At 48.0% G+C, this 11,114-nt stretch overlaps 1 protein-coding gene across 1 annotated transcript; it reads right to left on the bottom strand.

Annotated features, from left to right (window-relative positions):
• Window positions 1–460: 460 nt before the first annotated feature.
• Window positions 461–8,488, bottom strand: LOC124044969 (potassium voltage-gated channel subfamily A member 2-like). Its single transcript, XM_046364167.1, has 4 exons — window positions 8,319–8,488; window positions 1,796–2,039; window positions 646–1,642; window positions 461–525 (listed from the first exon to the last, which is right to left on the bottom strand). The coding sequence occupies exons 1-4, from the start codon at window positions 8,486–8,488 to the stop codon at window positions 461–463; spliced, it is 1,476 nt and encodes a 491-aa protein (XP_046220123.1).
• Window positions 8,489–11,114: the final 2,626 nt, after the last annotated feature.

The raw sequence follows: 11,114 nt of genomic DNA on the forward strand, positions 1-11,114 counted from the left end.
GGGATTTTGGCAGTATGAGCAGAGTGGTCCCTCTATGCTGTCTGAGAGTTTTTAGGTCTAGTATCAGTCGTCAGTCCGCCTACTATTGGGCCACTGTAGGGAGCCGTGTATATAGATGACTACTGAACAGTTTAACAGTCACACAGACCAGACTAATGCCATGCAGACACTGAACACAGGGAAGATTCACCTCTCAACAGAGGTGGATGGGTGAGGGGGGCTTGAGTTAGGAACTAGTCATTATGGGGGGGTAAGATAGGGGCTAAGGTCCACCTTGCAGGGCCTCTATCAGAGTTTCAGTGATCTAGTCTAGAGAGCTCCAGTAGCGGCTCCAAGCCTTTTACAAGATCAGAGAGAGGAAGGGTCTTTACTCAGTCCTCCACCCTCCTCTACTATTTCCTTCCAGTTCCCTGTCAACCCCGACAGGCCAGGAAGTTGGTGTTACACCGTCTGAATCCAGCTATACGTCCGTTCTTATCTTGGTGATGTTGACATAGTTTGTGTTAGCCAGCGTGTTAGCATTACCTGGCGTGTTAGCATTAGCCAAGGTGTTAGCATTACCTGGCGTGTTAGCTTTAGCCAAGGTGTTAGCATTACCTGGCGTGTTAGCATTAGCCAAGGTGTTAGCATTAGCCAACAGGGTGCAGTTGCCTGTCTTGAGTCTCTCTGCTCTGAAGTCCTCAGTGCTGTGGTTCAGTGCAGCTTCCTGTATCTCCATGTAGTCTGACTTACTGAGGGTGGATCCACTCCCGCTGCGGCCGCTCTTCTTCAGGTCCTCGGCTGAGTCGGCCTTGGGCACGCTGGGTGTGTTCAGGTACTGCGCCTGCTCCTCACCCTCAGTCTCCCGGTGGTAGAAGTAGTTGAAGTTGGACACGATGACCGGAACTGGTAACGCAATGGTCAGCACGCCGGCGATGGCGCAGAGCGATCCAACGATTTTCCCGCCGATGGTGGTGGGCACCATGTCGCCGTAGCCCACGGTGGTCATGGAAACCACGGCCCACCAGAAGGCTTCTGGAATGCTACTGAACTGGGAGTCGGCCTCGTCGGCCTCAGCGAAGTAAACAGCACTAGAGAAGAGGATGACTCCAATGAAGAGGAAGAAGATGAGAAGGCCAAGCTCTCGCATGCTGGCCTTCAGGGTCTGGCCCAGGATCTGGAGCCCCTTGGAGTGTCTGGACAGCTTGAAGATCCTGAATACCCTGACTAGACGGATGACCCTGAGGATGGCGAGGGACATGGCCTGCTGCCCAGACTGCCCGTCCTCCGGTTTCTCTGCCAGCTCTGTGCCCAACGTGATGAAATATGGAATAATCGCCACAATATCGATGATATTCATAATGTTACCGAAGAACCCGGCTTTACTAGGACACGCGAAGAAGCGGACGAGGAACTCAAAGGAGAACCAGATGATGCAGAGCGTCTCCAGGATGAAGAAGGGATCAGTGAAGTAGGAAGACGTGTAGGAAGAGGTGGAGTTGTTGAAGGGCTGGAACTCATTGTTATCTTCGTGGTCGTTCCGGAACACTGGGAGTGTCTCCAGGCAGAAGGACACGATAGAGATCAGGATCACCATGACGCTGATGATGGCGATGATACGGGCCGCGCCGGAACTCTCAGGATACTCGAACAGCAGCCACACCTGTTCAAGGTCACACACGCACACAAACACGCGCACACTTATCAAATTGACAGCAGATAGCAAACATTCGCTGAGACATTTGCTAGTAATATATTTATATTAAGTTTATATTAACTAGACAATGTGCCACCAATAAATAACAATTGAATGTACCTGTCTCTGAAACTCATTCTCCGGGAGAGGACGCTCTTCTTCCTTAATGAAGCCCTCGTCCTCCCTGAAGATCTCCATGGCCTCCTCTCCCAGCTCATAGAAGCGGATCTCCTCAGAGAAGATGTCTAGAGTGACATTAACCGGCCGACGCAGTCTCCCGCCTGACTGGTAGTAGTAGAGGATGGCGTCGAAACTGGGCCGGTTCCTGTCGAAGAAATACTCGTTCCTCAAAGGATCGAAGTACCTGGAGAGAGAGAGATTCGTTGTAAGTAGTAGATACAACCACAAATGCAGAACAATAACATATAACATTATAAAAACTAAAGTACCAGTAAAGTATTGAAGACCCTATCTTATCTCATTCTCTTCTTGGGGGTAGTGTTAACAGGACAAAAAAACAATAAAGTATTGAAGACCCTATCTTATCTCATTCTCTTCTTGGGGTTAGTGTTAACAGGACAAAAAACAATAAAGTATTGAAGACCCTATCTTATCTCATTCTCTTCTTGGGATTAGTGTTAACAGGACAAAAAACAATAAAGTATTGAAGACCCTATCTTATCTCATTCTCTTCTTGGGGTTAGTGTTAACAGGACAAAAACAATAAAGTATTGAAGACCCTATCTTATCTCATTCTCTTCTTGGGGTTAGTGTTAACAGGACAAAAAACAATAAAGTATTGAAGACCCTATCTTATCTCATTCTCTTCTTGGGGTTAGTGTTAACAGGACAAAAAAACAATAAAGTATTGAAGACCCTATCTTATCTCATTCTCTTCTTGGGGTTAGTGTTAACAGGACAAAAAACAATAAAGTATTGAAGACCCTATCTTATCTCATTCTCTTCTTGAAGATAAGCATCTTTCATAGTCCAAAAAGCGTATGAATACACACAGAAGTGTTCTAAAATATTAGAGCGTTGGCTTTCACACTTTTTGAATTCAGACTCAGACAATTTCTCCAACTGTCAACACATTGAAATGAGGACGGTGCAGCAAAGATAAGGCAGGAACAGTAGTGGCAACAAACAACGACAGACAAAATGGTTGTTTGGTTCTTAAAATGAGCTTTAGTACAGTTACATTTCCTCATAAACAACTCTAGACAGGTCTCCCTGGTCTCACATACCCGTAACATACTAATAATATAATATACTAATACTGAATGTATTATACTAATACTGAATGTATTATACTAATACTGAATGTATTATACTAATACTAAATGTATTATACTAATACTAAATGTATTATACTAATACTGAATGTATTATACTAATACTGAATGTATTATACTAATACTGAATGTATTATACTAATACTAAATGTATTATACTAAATGTATACTAAATGTATTATACTAATACTGAATGTATTATACTAATACTGAATGTATTATACTAATACTGAATGTATTATACTAATACTAAATGTATTATACTAATACTGAATGTATTATACTAATACTGAATGTATTATACTAATACTGAATGTATTATACTAATACTAAATGTATTATACTAATACTGAATGTATTATACTAATACTGAAAGTATTCATAAAGTATACAACCTGGTTCTAAAATGTATTAAATATTTTTAAATCCTCATCAATTTACACACAATATTAATAACGTGAAATTTGAGCAAAGTTCTTACAAATAAAAAACAGAAACACTTTATTGACCTAAGTATTCAGACCCGTTGCTGTGAGACTCGAAATTCAGCTCATTGAGCTTCCTGTTTCCATTGATCATCCTTGGGATGTTTCTACAACTTGATTGGATTTCAACTGTGGTAAAATTCAATTGATTGGACATGATTTTGGAAAGGTACACACCTGTCTATATATGGTCCCACAGTTGACAGTGCATGTCAGAGCAAAAACCAATACATGAGGTTGAAGGAATTGTCTGTAGAGCTCTGAGACAGGATTGTGTAAAAGCACAGATCTGGGGAAGGGTACCAAAATAATTCTGCAGCATTGAAGGTCCCCAAGAACACAGTGGCCTCCATCATTCACAAATGGAAGAAGTTTGGAACCACCAAGACTCTTCCTAGGGCTGGCCGTCTGGCCAAACTGAGCAATCGGGGGAGAGGGGCCTTGGTCAGGGAGGTGACCAAGAACCCGATTGTCACGTTCTGTCCACCGCCAGTCTGCCAGGATCCGCCAGTCAGCCAGGATAAGTTAGATCCGCCATTCAGCCAGGATCCGCCAGTCAGCCAGGATCCGCCAGTCTGCCAGGATCCGCCAGTCTGCCAGGATCCGCCAGTCAGCCAGGATCTGCTAGTCAGCCAGGATCCACCAGTCGGCCAGGATCCGCCAGAAGTGCCAGTCTGCCAGGATCCGCCATTCAGCCAGGATCCGCCAGAAGTGCCAGTCTGCCAGGATCCGCCAGTCAGCCAGGATCCGCCAGTCTGCCAGGATCCGCCAAAACTGCCAGTCAGCCAGGATATGCCAGTCAGCCAGGATCTGCTAGTCAGCCAGGATCCGCCAGTCGGCCAGGATCTGCCAGTCAGCCAGGATCCGCCAGAAGTGCCAGTCAGCCAGGATCTGCCCGAACTGCCAGTCGGCCAGGATCTGCCAGTCGGCCAGGATCTGCCAGTCGGCCAGGATCTGCCAGTCAGCCAGGATCTGCCAGTCAGCCAGGATCCGCCAGATCTGCCAGTCAGCCAGGATCTGCCAGATCTGCCAGTCGGCCAGGATCCGCCAGTCTGCCCAGGATCCGCCAGTGTGCCAGGATCCGCCAGTGTGCCAGGATCCGCCAGTCAGCCAGGGTCCGCCAGTCTGCCAGGGTCCGCCAGTCAGCCAGGATCTGCCAGAACTACCAGTCAGCCAGGATCCGCCAGAACTGCCAGTCAGCCCGGATCCGCCAGTCGGCCAGGATCTGCCAGTCGGCCAGGATCCGCCAGTCGGCCAGGATCCCCAGTCAGCCAGTCGGCCAGGAGATCCGCCAGTCGTCAGCCAGGATCCGCCAGTCAGCCAGGATCAGTTAGATCCGCCATTCAGCCAGGATCCGCCAGTCTGCCAGGATCCACCAGTCAGCCAGGATCCGCCAGAAGTGCCAGTCAGCCAGGATCTGCCGGAACCACCAGCCAGCCAGGATTTGGTAGATCCATCAACCTGCCTGAGCTTCCTCTCACTCCTGAGCTTCCTCTCAATCCTGAGCTTCCTCTCACTCCCGAGCTTCCCCTCGGTCCCGAGCTTCCCCTCAGTACCGAGCTTCCCCTCGGTCCCGAGCTTCCCCTCGGTCCCGAGCTACCTCAGTCCAGTGGGGCCCATTGTTAGGTTTCCTAGGCCAACGTTAGCGATGAGGGTCGCCACTCAAGGGACACTAAGGAGGTGGACTAAGACAATTATGGAGTGGGGTCCACGTCCAGCGCCAGAGCCGCCACCGCGGAGAGATGCCCACCCAGACCCTCCCCTATAGGTTTAGGCTGTGCGTTCGGAGTCCGCACCTTGGGGGGGGGGTTCTGTCACGTTCTGTCCATCATTCGTATGTGTTTTCCTTGTTTTAGTGTTGGTCAGAACGTGAGCTGGGTGGGCATTCTATGTTGTGTGTCTGGTTTGTCTATTTCTATGTTTGGCCTGATATGGTTCTCAATCAGAGGCAGGTGTTAGTCATTGTCTCTGATTGGGAACCATATTTAGGTAGCCTGTTTTGTGTTGGGTTTTGTGGGTGATTGTTCCTGTCTCTGTGTTTTGCACCAGATAGGGCTGTTTTTGGTTTTCCACATTCATTGTTTTGTAGTGTTCATGTTTATCCATTTTTGATTAAACATGAGTCAATATAACCACGCTGAGTTTTGGTCCTCCTCTATTTCACCACAGGAAAACCCTGACACCGATGGTCACTCTGGCAGAGCCCCAGAGTTCATCTGTGGCGATAAGAGAAACTGCCAGAAGAACAACCATCTCTGCAGCACTCCACCAATCAGGCCTTTATTGTAGACTGGCCAGATGGAAGCCACTCCTCAGTAAAAGCACATGACAAGGCTACCTAAATTCTATCAGCATATTGATTGTGCTACGTGCATGGGCAATACCCTCGACCACTGCTTCTCTAACTTCCACGATGCTTACAAATCCCTCCACCGCCCTCCCTTCGGGCAAATCCGACCACGACATCATCTTGATCCCACTGTCTTATAGGCAGAAACTCAAACAGATGTACCAGTGACAAGAACCAGTCAATGCTGGTCTGACCAATCGGAAGCCACACGTCAAGATTGTTTTGACCACGCAGACTGGGATATGTTCCGGTCAGCCTCTGATAACATCGACCTATAGGCTGACTCTGTGAGTGCGTTTATAAAGAAGTGCATTGGAGATGTTACCTGTATTAATGGCACCTGTTTGAACTTGTTATCAGTATAAAAGACAACTGTCCACAACCTCAAACAGTCACACTCCAAACTCCACTATGGCCAAGACCAAAGTGCTGTCAAAGGACACCAGAAACAAAATTGTAGACCTGCACCAGGCTGGGAAGACTGCAATAGGTAAGCAGCTTGGTTTGAAGAACTTGCGGCTGCTATTATCTGAGGAATCGAGAATCTGGTCTGAAAGAGGGGGGGGCCCAGCTAACCAGATGTTTGTCACGGCCTGTTCTGCTCCTGTTCTGGAATGATCATCCTGGCTCCCGCCGGACCTTGGATTTTGTCCGACATTGTTTTTGGTGGCTCACCATGGTTCCTGATGTCTCTGCATTTGTTGCTGCCTGTACAGTGTGTGTGTCGAACAAGACTCTGCGGCAAGCTCTGGCTGGTCTCCTTCAACCCCTCCCTGTACCACACCGCCCCTTATCGCTGGGCTTCTTCACTGGTCTCCCTCCATCAGATGGCAGCACCACCATCCTCACAGTGGTGGATAGGTTTTCCAAAGCCCTCCATTTTATTCCCTTTCCTAAGTTTCCCTCAGCTAAGGAGACGGTCCAGCTCATTGTGCAGCTCATCTTCCAGATCCATGGACTGCCGGTAGGCATGGTCTCCGATTGTCCTCAGTTCTTGTCCCGGTTCTTGTCCCGGTTCTGGAAGGAGCTCTGCACCCTCATTGGGTCGTCGACCAGCCTCTGGTTTTCATCCCCAGTCTATCGGCCAGTTGGAGTGAGCCAATCAATCCCTGGAGACAACTCTTCGCTGCTTCATCCACCAATCCCATCACCTGGAGCCAGCAACTCATGTGGATGGAATATGCCTGCAACACCCTTCCCTGTTCTACTACGGGTCTCACCTTTTGAGTGTTCCCTGGGATATCAGATCCCGCTCTTCTCAGAGCAAGAGGAAGAGGTCAGCATTCCCTCTGCCCAGATGTGCGTCCGTCGCTATCGCCGTACCTGGAAGAGAGCCCGGGCCGCTCTTCTCAATACCACCTCCAGGTATCGACAACAGGTACCGGGGGGGGGGGGGGGGGGTTATGGCTGTCCACTCAGGGCCTGGCCCTGGGGGTGGAGTCCTGCCAACTTTCCCTCCGTTTTATCGGTCCTTTCCCCATCTCTAAGGTCCTTAGCCACTCTGCTGTTCGTCTTCTGTCTCGCAGCAATTTTCTCCTGTTTCCATGTTCCCATGTTTTTCTGAACTCAAGTTTTTGGTTTTCTTAGGCTTCCCAGTTGTGACCTTTCTGCCTGTCCTGACCCTGATCCTGTCCTCCCGTCTTGTACCTGCCTGACCCTGATCCTGTCAGCCGTCTTGTACCTGCCTGACTCTGATCCTGCCTCCCGTCTTGTACCTGCCTGACCCTGATCCAGGTCTTGTACCTGCCTGACTCTGATCCAGGTCTTGTACCTGCCTGACTCTGATCCAGGTCTTGTACCTGCCTGACTCTGATCCAGGTCTTGTACCTGCCTGACTCTGATCCAGGTCTTGTACTGTCTGCCTCCTGTGTCTGCATCTAGGTCTTAGTTTGAGACTTGTACTGTCTGCCTCCTGTGTCTGCATCTAGGTCTTAGTTTGAGACTTGTACTGTCTGCCTCCTGTGTCTGCATCTAGGTCTTAGTTTGAGACTTGTACTGTCTGCCTCCTGTGTCTGCATCTAGGTCTTAGTTTGAGACTTGTACTGTCTGCCTCCTGTGTCTGCATCTAGGTCTTAGTTTGAGACTTGTACTGTCTGCCTCCTGTGTCTGCATCTAGGTCTTAGTTTGAGACTTGTACTGTCTGCCTCCTGTGTCTGCATCTAGGTCTTAGTTTGAGACTTGTACTGTCTGCCTCCTGTGTCTGCATCTAGGTCTTAGTTTGAGACCTGATAGACAGAGGTTAAAGAAAGTGTGACTGATCAATTTACCTGTTTTTGATTACCATGTCTTACCATGTCTTACTTTGGACAAAATCAAGACGGCAATATTTGTGCAATGCTTTTTCTATAAAACATATTAAATTACAGCTCAACTTCTTGGGGTTAGAGTTAGGGTTATCATCAATACAGGATAACAACCTATATAAGTGGTATAGTTACCTCATCCTCTTCTTGGGGTTAGAGTTAGGGTTATCATCCATACAGGATAACAACCTATATAAGTGGTATAGTTACCTCATCCTCTTCTTGGGGTCCCCCAGCAGGGTCTCAGGGAACTGGGAGAGGGTCTTCCGCTGCGTCTCGAAGCGAAGCCCGGAGATGTTGACAACTACACGCTCACAGCACTCGTGGTCCGGTTCCAGTTCGTATGCGTCGTCCCCCGGGTCACCTGTTGCAACCGTCATGGTGGAGGAGTAAGACGGGGCCTGCAGCGTTCAGATGGGCAGCGGGGGGAGGGCGCAGTAGCAGAAGGACGGGGGGGGAGGCAGAGGAACACACAGGCTGTGCAGTCGTGATCTGGAGAAGACAGAACAGGCTAACCAGTAGGGATCTGGAGAGGACAGAACAGGCTGACCAGTAGGGATCTGGAGAAGACAGAACAGGCTGACCAGTAGGGATCTGGAGAAGACAGAACAGGCTGGCCAGGATCTGGACAGAACAGGCTGACCAGTAGGGATCTGGAGAAGACAGAACAGGCTGACCAGTAGGGATCTGGAGAAGACAGAACAGGCTAACCAGTAGGGATCTGGAGAAGACAGAACAGGCTGACCAGTAGGGATCTGGAGAAGACAGAACAGGCTGACCAGTAGGGATCTGGAGAAGACAGAACAGGCTGACCAGTCGGGATCTGGAGAAGACAGAACAGGCTGACCAGTAGGGATCTGGAGAAGACAGAACAGGCTGGCCAGTCGTGATCTGGAGAAGACAGAACAGAGAAACAGAAACATATTAACCAGCTTGTTTCACATTAATTTCAAATACATAATTATCTATATAATGAATAATGTTATAGCTGCGGCGCAATCTTGTCTGCTTGTATTAGCCGATTACTGACTCGGTCTTGACCTTTAAGTCTGTATTGAAGACTCATCTCTTCAGTAGGTCCTAAGATTGAGTGTAGTCTGGCCAAGGGGTGCGAAGGTGGACCGCCCTTGATGTCTCTGCCTGTCCGGTTCCACTCTCTCCACGGGTGTTCTCTGCCTCTGACCCTATTATGGGGGCTGAGTCACTGGCTTACTAGTAAATCCCCCTGCAGCCGGAAAATGTCTCATGGCTTCTGGAAGGAAATGCTGTAGGAATGCTCAACCGGTGTCGCTCATTCAGCCGACAAACTTTCAACCAGTTCTCCCCATTAAGCAATGGGTCGACGTCAGGGGCCGAGCCTTCTCTGGTCTCTCCTCCACCTGTTACGGGGTCTGAGATGTCGAAGCCTCCCACCATTTACTCGGACAAATTGAAAACCCTAGTCATTGGCGACTCCATTACCCGCAGTATTGGACTTAAAAATAATCATCCAGTGATCGTACACTGTTTACCAGGGGGCAGGGCTACCGACATTAAGGCTAATCTGAAGATGGTGCTGGCTAAAGCTAAAACTGGAGTGTGTAGAGAGTATAGGGATATTGTTATCCATGTTGGCATCAACAATGTTAGGATGAAACAGTCAGAGATCACCAAGCGCAACAAAGCTTCAGCGTGAAAATCATCTTGAAAGATGTGTCGGCATCGAGTAATTGTCTCTGGCCCCCTCCCAGTTAGGGGGAGTGATGAGCTTTACAGCAGAGTCTCACAACTCAATCTCTGGTTGAAAACTGTTTTCTGCCCCTCCCAAAAGATAGAATTTGTAGATAATTGGCCCTCTTTCTGGGACTCACCCACAAACAGGACCAAGCCTGACCTGCTGAGGAGTGGCGGACTCCATCCTAGCTGGAGGGGTGCTCTCGTCTTATCTATGAACATAGACAGGACTCTAACGCCTCTAGCTCCACAATGAGATAGGGTGCAGGCTAGGCAGCAGGCTGTTTACCAGCTTAGTGGAGTCTGCCACTAGCACAGTCAGTGTAGTCAGCTCAGCTATCCCCATTGAGATCATGTCTGTGCCTCAATCTAGGTTGGGCAAAACTAAACATAGAGGTGTTCACTTTAGCAATCTCACTGGAATAAAGACCTCTTCCATTCCTGTCATTATTGAAAGAGATTGTGATATCTCACATCTCAAAATAGGGCTACTTCCAATGCAGTTATAGTCAATGAACTAATCACTAATCATAACCTTGATGTGATTGGCCTGACTGAAACATGGCTTAAGTCTGATGCACTTACTGTTTTAATTGAGGCCTCTCCTGCTGGTTACACTAGTGCCCATATCCTGTGCCTCCAGCAAAGGCGGAGGTGTTGCTAACATTTACGATAGCACATTTTTATTTACCCCCCAAAAATGACGACTGCGTTTTTGTATTTTAACATTTAACATTTAACATTTAAGTCATTTAGCAGACGCTCTTATCCAGAGCGACTTACAAATATTTTGAGCTTCAAGTCATGAAATCTATGCAGCCTACTCAATCCTTTTTTATAGCTACTGTTTACAGGCCTCCTGGGCCATATACAGCATTCCTCACTCAGTTCCCTGAATTCCTGTCGGACCTTGTAGTCATGGCAGATAATTTATAATTTTTGGTGACTTCAATATTCACATGAAAAAATCCACAGACCCAAAAGGCGACTCAGTGTTTTTTTTCTTCCAAACATGTCTTTTGACCTACTCACTGCCACAGTCACACCCTGGATATAGTTTTGTCCCGTGGAATACATATTGTGGATCTAAATATTTTTCCTCGTAATCCTAGACTATCGGACCACCATCTTATTATGTTTTCAATCACAAAAATGTATCTACTCAGACCTCAACCAAGGACTATCAAAAGCCGTGCTAAATATTATTGGACAACCTAAAGGTTCCTAGATTCCCTTCCAGACTTCCCCGCCTACCCAAGGACGTTCGGAGTACAAACATCAGTTAACCACCTA

This window comes from Oncorhynchus gorbuscha, linkage group LG10, assembly GCF_021184085.1.
Source record: "Oncorhynchus gorbuscha isolate QuinsamMale2020 ecotype Even-year linkage group LG10, OgorEven_v1.0, whole genome shotgun sequence".
Taxonomy (NCBI): domain Eukaryota; kingdom Metazoa; phylum Chordata; class Actinopteri; order Salmoniformes; family Salmonidae; genus Oncorhynchus; species Oncorhynchus gorbuscha.

What these genes read in the sequence shown, in the direction of transcription:
- LOC124044969 (XM_046364167.1), bottom strand. Translation starts at nt 8,488, where the DNA reads ATGACGGTTGCAACAGGTGACCCGGGGGACGACGCATACGAACTGGAA. An exon ending in AGAATGAGTTTCAGAGACAG is followed by an intron (nt 1,643 to 1,795) that starts GTACATTCAATT and finishes GACCTTGAACAG; the next exon opens with GTGTGGCTGCTGTTCGAGTA. An exon ending in GAGACTCAAGACAGGCAACT is followed by an intron (nt 526 to 645) that starts GCACCCTGTTGG and finishes CTAACACGCCAG; the next exon opens with GTAATGCTAACACGCTGGCT.